The sequence below is a fragment of the Nicotiana tomentosiformis genome, chromosome 7 (assembly GCF_000390325.3).
Source record: "Nicotiana tomentosiformis chromosome 7, ASM39032v3, whole genome shotgun sequence".
Taxonomy (NCBI): Eukaryota; Viridiplantae; Streptophyta; class Magnoliopsida; order Solanales; family Solanaceae; genus Nicotiana; species Nicotiana tomentosiformis.
The window spans coordinates 13,477,886-13,485,644 of record NC_090818.1 but is presented as its reverse complement, the minus strand read 5'-3'; the positions used below and the strand labels follow the sequence as shown (position 1 = coordinate 13,485,644).

The 7,759-nt window shown below is 34.9% G+C and overlaps 1 protein-coding gene across 1 annotated transcript; it reads right to left on the bottom strand.

The window, feature by feature from the left end:
* Positions 1–1,823: 1,823 nt before the first annotated feature.
* On the bottom strand, positions 1,824–4,004 carry LOC104098908 (1-aminocyclopropane-1-carboxylate oxidase). Its single transcript, XM_009605758.4, has 4 exons — positions 3,785–4,004; positions 3,291–3,517; positions 2,451–2,784; positions 1,824–2,360 (listed from the first exon to the last, which is right to left on the bottom strand). The coding sequence occupies exons 1-4, from the start codon at positions 3,887–3,889 to the stop codon at positions 2,067–2,069; spliced, it is 960 nt and encodes a 319-aa protein (XP_009604053.1). The 5' UTR covers positions 3,890–4,004; the 3' UTR covers positions 1,824–2,066.
* Positions 4,005–7,759: the final 3,755 nt, after the last annotated feature.

Sequence of the window (7,759 nt, the reverse complement as noted above, 5' to 3'; positions counted from 1 at the left end):
TTTTTGGAATCTAAGCCCTTCAATACCGGTGGTGCCCCCAGGATCTGATCAACCCTGGAGTTATAAGTTTTTACTTTTTTGTCGTTTGCTTCAATCATCTTTTCTCCGGACTCAATTCGTTTTGTCAGTTCCTCTAACATCTTAATAATTTCGGGATTAGTCCCCGATTCTCGTTCATTTGATCTTACTACAGCTGGCCCTATTTCTTGGGTGATTTCTCGGGATGGACCGGGCTCGGCCCTGCTCGGTGCCTGGGTTTGGCTCTGCAACTGAGCTATTGCTACTTGTTGAGCTTGTAATATTTCGAAAATCATACGCAGGTCGATCCCGTCTTCTCCAATATTTTGGGTATTTCGAACTGCAGGTCGAGTTCCACCATGGATGCTATTTTCGGGGTCAGAACGTTGGTTCGCCACGATGGCCACATGTGAATTAACGTCGATTGGATATGCTGCCTGAGTTCCAACGGGATCGACGAGTGGCCTTTCATCCCCGGTCGCCAGGCTGTTGTTCTCATCTTGAAAGCCAGCTTCGTTGTCAATAGGTAGGCCATTGATTGAGAGTTCGCTGTTTTTAACCTGAAATCAAAGACACTTTCAAGAGCAAGTGTAAAATGTGTTTTGCAGAGATTCGTACCAAATAACCACTATTATCCTTAGCCCTACGATGGACGTCAATTGTTTACCCGAAAAACGGAAGAGTTGAATTTATACGTAATTCTAAGGATACGTGGTATAACTTGGTACAAATCGAAAAAATAAGTAGAAATATATCGAATATTGACTGTAAAAAAAGGAATGAAATACAAACCAAATTAAGTAAAGAATGATTTATAAACAAGCAAGATGAATCAATGTCCAAAGTCCTAAAAAGGATAATCTCTACATAAATATCAATAATCTTTGAAATGTGAGAGTGTATTGATGTCTCAATGTTGAAATGTCCTCATACAGAAATGATAGCCACTATTCATATAGTGGAGAAATCCTACTTTGGATATAATTAAAAATACATAGTGAGGATCTTATGATAGATTAGTTAATTAGTTTTTCCTTAATTTCCGCTGAGATTCTCTCCCCTAGTGCGGCTACAACGACACTTTGTTCTTTAGCTCGATCTTGGTCGGTCTTGGTATTGGTCGGTCTCTGGATTTCGAGCTCGATATTGACTCGAGCTCGGTATTGATCGGTCTGGATCTTGAGCTCGATAATGCCACTTCTCATCATAGCTCGATATTGACTCGAGCTCGACATTGACTTGAGCTCGACCCTCGGCCCATTATGTTCCAATCTTGACTAATTATACGAAAGACAAACTCGATTTTGACCGTATACAATATTATAATAATATTAACTTGAATCTGCCGTACACCACTTGAAGTGATCTAATATGCATTTTTTTTTTGGTAAGGAACGATCTAATATGCAGTGATGCGTACCTTGGCCTTATTTTCTTTTCTTCTTTTTTTTAAATTATCTTTGTTCAAAAAATAAAGTAGCAGAAAAAGGTCGCCGTTATTCTTTTCTTCCATGAAAAGTAAGATTATGTGTTTGTGTGGTCTGAAAACCCTTTTTTATTCCACCAGATCTTTTCCATATTTTAACCAACATACCGTCCATATAGAATTTTACATTATTTGAGTCTCACAGTAACTTCAAACTTACAAAATTTTACTATGGTTCAATACTTCAATTTGTATTTTCAACTTACAGAGAATTTACTTTCTTCATGGTGAATTTCTCAATTTGGTCGGCAAATTCAGTCAATACTCAATATCATTATGTTCAAAAATTGAATAATTAATATAGGAAAGTGAGATAAAGTGAAATTCAATGAGAAGGAATGTAACACTTGCAAATTATTTGTATAATCTCCCTAAAAGGCAGTTTATTTGAGATACAATCTTTACTACATATGCAGCAGATCACAATATTTTTGAATAGCTTGATTCCACCACACAAAAAACAAAGAGCAAATAATGTATATAGTAGCTAGGTTTAATTTGTAAATACTTCTAAAATGTATCATTTTCTTTTCAAACTCCATCCTTCCTCTCGAATTGGAATTTAAGCAGTTGCAACTGGATCACTTTTCACAGTTTCCATGGCCTTGATCATGGCTTCAAACCTTGGCTCTTTGGCTTGAAACTTGAGTCCAGCATATAACTTCATATAATCATCAAACACAAACTTTGGATAAATTGCTTTGCTTTCCTCTGCCTCTTTCTCAACCAAAGTTGGTGCTGGAAATATTACTGCATCACTTCCTGGATTATAAAACGAAGCTAGTGACATCCGAGTTCCGTCTGTTTGTGTAATCACTCTGTGCATCACACTCTTGTATTTTCCATTGGTGATCACCTGATTTTTCAATTAATAATAACTACTCTTTTAGTATTTTCAAGCTAGATTTAACTTATATATATATACTTGCAGTGTAAAAGAACAGACCTCAAGTTGGTCGCCAAGGTTAACGACAATAGAGTGGTGCATAGGAGGAACATCGATCCATTGGCCGTCTTTGAGGAGTTGAAGGCCACTCACTTTGTCATCTTGGAAGAGAAGGATTATGCCACCAGCATCTGTGTGGGCGCGCAGTCCTTTTATTAAATCTGGTTTTGGGCATGGTGGATAGTTGCTAACCTTAGTTCCAAAATTGGGACCTTTTGATCCATAAAAGACCTTTTTTAGGTAACCCTTTTCAAGTCCAAGATTTTCACATAGCAAGTCCAGTAACTCCTCTGCCAATTTTTCTAATCTTTTAGCAAAATCTCTCATGATTTCCCTGCATATGATCATTTGGGAAAACATTAATAAGAAACTTTATAAGTAATTTTTATGCTTCTATTCTTTGTCATGTCTCAATCCACATACATTTGGGGAACAGCCCAAAAGAATTAAAAGAATAATAAAGGTGTAATGTCTGATGCATGTTCAGTACATCAAAATTGTCCTTTCCTGAAGAACCTCACAAGCTTGAGATCTTTGACAACTCAAAGGGCAGCCCGTGCACTAAGCTCCCGCTATGCGGATGGTCCGAGGAAGGGCTGAACCACAAGGTCTATTGTACGTAGTCTTACCCTGCATTTCTGCAAGAGGCTGTTTCTACGGTTTGAACCCATGACCTCCTGGTCACATGGCAGCAACTTTACCAGTTACGCCAAAACCCCCTTTCAGATGATGATGTTGGATAACCATGCTGGAGAAGTTACATACATGTGAGGAAAACCCCACGTATAAAAATTTTATGCAATGACGGTATAAAATGTCTATATGAAGTTTAAGTTTTACCTGTATTGATCATCGAGATCAGATACTTCAGAAATGTTAGAAACAGGAAGATGGCGCAAGAAGAAAGTGCTTTCCCAATCCAAATCAGTAACCTCAGCTTGCACAGCTTCAAGACCTTTGCCGGCCACCAATTCTTTAAATCTCTGTTCCATGCACTTCTTGTAATGTCCCTTTGTCATTTTCTCCACTGTATCCATTACTTCATGTGGAATCCCATGGTTCACTAACTGCAATAATCATGACATAAATAAACAAAAACATCAAAATGCAAGATTTTTTACTAGCTTACTATATTGGCTAGAGTACAAGGCACATCTTTATATACAGAGACGAAGTTAGGATTTGAAGCTTCTGTGTTCAGGATTCTAGTCATTTTAAATTACTACACTCTAAATTAATATTCAATCGATTTCTCAAGACAAATAAAAATTTGAACTAAAACTGCTGAGTTCGGCCAGCTACTCTATTTATATATGCAAATTATAATTAATTACCTCAAAGAAGCCCCAGTTCTCACAAGCATCTTTAATCATTTCCATGGTGTCAGCTCTTTCAGAACCATTGAGCTTTTCCAAGTTGATAATTGGAAAGTTCTCCATCTTTCTTGGTAAAGTATGTGTTTCTAAGTATGTTAAAATGTGATACAATAAATTAAAAGAATAGTGAATACAAAAGATTGAAATGAATAGCTAGAATGTTTGATGCAAAAGAGTGCGGATTGAAAGGGGTATTTATAGGGGAAGATATATACCAAGAAAGTAGGAGTTACAATAAGGAGATTTAAATAATTCTAAGTCTCCTTGAAAAGTCCATGAGTCCAAGTTTACCTTATGATTAGATTTCTGGTCATAGTTCCTTGTTGAACCATCTTACTCTGAAAATGGATTTTTGGGATTAAGACAATAAGAAAAGGACCCATCTTGACCAGAATATAAGGCTCCTATTGGTGGTGGCTGCATTGGCCAAAACTTTAAATATAGTTTTATTTCATGTGTTAACTAATTTCTTAGGACAGTTTGACTAGTATGCAGATATTTGGAAAATTTCCTCGCATTTCACAATAATCTTAAGGCTGCGCATTTCACTGCTTGCATTGTTTATACCTATGAAATTTCCTGGAGATAGCCACGGCCTTCTAGCACTCAGGGCCCAGGTAGAATTCCAGATACGAGTTGCTAAACTCAATAATATTTACTCAAATAATATATTTGTGTTAAGAAATTAGGGGTATTATTACTTTTAGCCGCGCCAGAAATTATTTATATTCAATAGCCGAAAGTATATAAAATTTGTATAATGTTTGTATATAACATACAAAATGTATATATATACAAAAAATATATATTTTTTCAGCTATTATTTTTAGAGTTATTGTACAATATCATTTTCCTAAGAAATTAATTAAATAAGTATACATATTAAATTTAGAACTCAATTATTAGCCATTGAAGTCGTCATTATAAAATTCAGAACTCATAAAGCTTTATTAAAAGAAGTATTAACCCAAATAGCCGCATACCCAACCGTTTAAACTAAAAATAGCCTGTGAAGATATATTATATGCATAATTTGTGTATTATATATGTATAATTGTGTATAATCAATGTATAATATATATATATGATTAGAAAAAGTAAAAAATAAATATAACCGACTATTTATGTAAAGATCCTTAGTTAAAATCCTGACTCCACCTCTAATATCACTGTTGATTGAAGTAGTTTTTTCTTGTTAGATAATCTGTTAGAGCTATTTATTTAATTGCTTTATTCAAATGTTAATTTGAGATCATGATCAGTGATGTACAACACCCCGAATACATGCCTTCTTTTACACTATCATATCATTACTTGAATCATGCATGCGTGGTAAAACAATTTATGCAAATAAATTGATATATACACTTTATTGATGTATTCTTCTATTTAGATGAAATTATATAAATCTCTTATTAAAATCTAACGTCAGACATTGAGGCGAAGACGGCCATATGATTTTTGACAAGGCTTTGAGATTTATTTAACTAAAAGAGGAGAAGTTGAAGATGATATTAGAGTAATTAGACATTGGAATCACGAGTTCTAAAATTTTATTTTTAAGCCATTTCTCTAATCTTGATGTTAACTATTATTGACACGGATATTGAACTTTGAACAGGTCATATTTGCTGTATTTTTGCTTTGTCATCCATTTGGTTCATCAGACAGCTTTACCTATTTTCCATATAACAATCAAGCTGATGACACATGCAAGCTTGGTCCAGATAATAATTTTAAAAGTTAATTAAGACGCCCAAATTGACATTTTATAAATTATTTTGGTTGGCTGCAATTAATTAAGGAGGCATTCTTTAAGTTTATCTTTGTAATTCTAGTTAGTTAATTGCAAATCGCTGATTAAAACATTCTGCAAGTTAACAAATTTAAATGTTGTCAATTTTTCAAACTCATTGTACATTAAGGGTGTATTTGGTATGGAAAATATATTCTAGTTTTCTTATATTTGGTTGCTTAAATATTTTGGAAAAAAAGTTCTATCTCATTTTTCACCAATCGGAAGAAAATGACTTCCCTACCAAAATAATAAAAAAATATTTTTCAAAACTCTTTCTTAAGTCTCAACCTTCTCCACCATATTTTCCACCCCCTCAACCCCCTCCGGCTTGCCCAACCTCCACCCCGGTCCCTAGACCCCGGCCTACCCCCTCCTCCCCCTCCCCTCCCCCTCCCCACCTCCTTTTTTAACCGTTTTGTCTCATATAGTGTTTATCTAAATTATATTGTTTTTAAAAATATTTTTTGCTACCTAACCAAATACGAAAAAATAATTAAGAAACTCATTTATTTTCCAATATTTTACTTCAAATTCATACCAAACACACCCTAAAGTACGAAAGACACCACATGAAACTACGATGTTTTGTCTGGATTGTTCGGTACTAAATTGCAAATGTATGGCTAGGAAATCTTAGAACTTCTAAAAGAGGTACTTCTACAAAATTATTCTCCTTTGCTCAATTACAATTTGGACAATTAATTTAGTTTCCTTTTGCTCTGCCTTTGTTTTGGCGAAAAACATTTCACCTCCTATAATAGTATTATTATGCATGTCAATTGGGCTGGTCCTATGACCAGTCAGTTAAGGAATGGGACCTTATGCCAAAGGTAGGGGTGTCAAAGAAAATTGACGAGTTGCACCAAATCAAAAATAGAATCAAATCGACTTAATAAATTGATTAATTATTGTGTATGATTTGATTTGATTTTACAAAATCATACCAAAATTGAGTATGTATATAAATATGGATGTATAATTTTTATTGATGTTTTTATGAGTTTTATATATATATATATATATATATATATATATATATATATATATATATATTATTTCATACTTTACTTTCGGGTTAATTTACATTTTGTTTCCGCCAGAATTCATCCAATTATTATGTCAGAATTCATCTTCATAAGCTCCCTTTGTATATATTCTGTTGGGTTAAAACGGCAAAATGATACTCTTAATATGGTGTGATATTATCCGTTTTGGGTCAAGTCCCATAAAATTAATGGCCCAAATATACTCTTGTGATGACCCGATAGGTTATTTATAGTTTTAACCGTCAATGCTTTGTTTCGACACCTCGAATAGCTCCGTTTAGCCTTCTTCGATTTGCGTGTGCATCTCGTGTCTTTTCTCTGAAGGTTTTTATGTAAAAAAAAATGATTAAAAAATTAAAATCGTGCCTTAAAATTTATTTTACTTGATTTCGGTCAATGTTTTGAGCAAACGGACCCGCATCAGTATTTTGACGGTCCCGGTGGTCCGTATCGTGATTTGGGACTCAGACGTATACCCGGAATCGAATTCGAAAATCCCTAACTTGAATTATCGCCATTTGTTGAAAACTAGAAGCTTAAAGGTTTAAAGAAATTCCAAGTATGATCGCAATTTGACTTTGTTGCTACCGGATCCGGATTTTAGTTTCGGAACTTGGTATAAGTTCATTACAACATTTATGACTTGTCTGTAAAATTTGGTGCAAAACGGATTTGATTTAACATGATTCGGACGTCCAGTTGAAAAATTGCATGTTCTTAAGTTTCATTAAAAACTTTATTTGTTTTGGTGTCCGATTCGTAGTTCTAGGTGTTATTTTGGTGTCTGGATCACGCGAGCGAATTCGTATGATATTTTTGGATTTCGGTGCATGTTTGGTTTGGATACCTGAGAGCTCGGGTGAGTTTCGGATAATTTCGGATAGCTCGGGTGAGTTTGGGATGGTTGGGCACGACTCGCAATTGTGAGGAAAAGTTCGCATTAGCGGACTAAACAGTGATCGCAATTGCGACTCGGCAGTGTTAGAGAAGGCTTCGCATTTGCGAAGTGAAAGTGCGCAATTGCGGAGGCTTGGTGTTCGCAATTGCGAATAAAATGTCGCATTTGCGACGACAACAGGCTCAGTGACT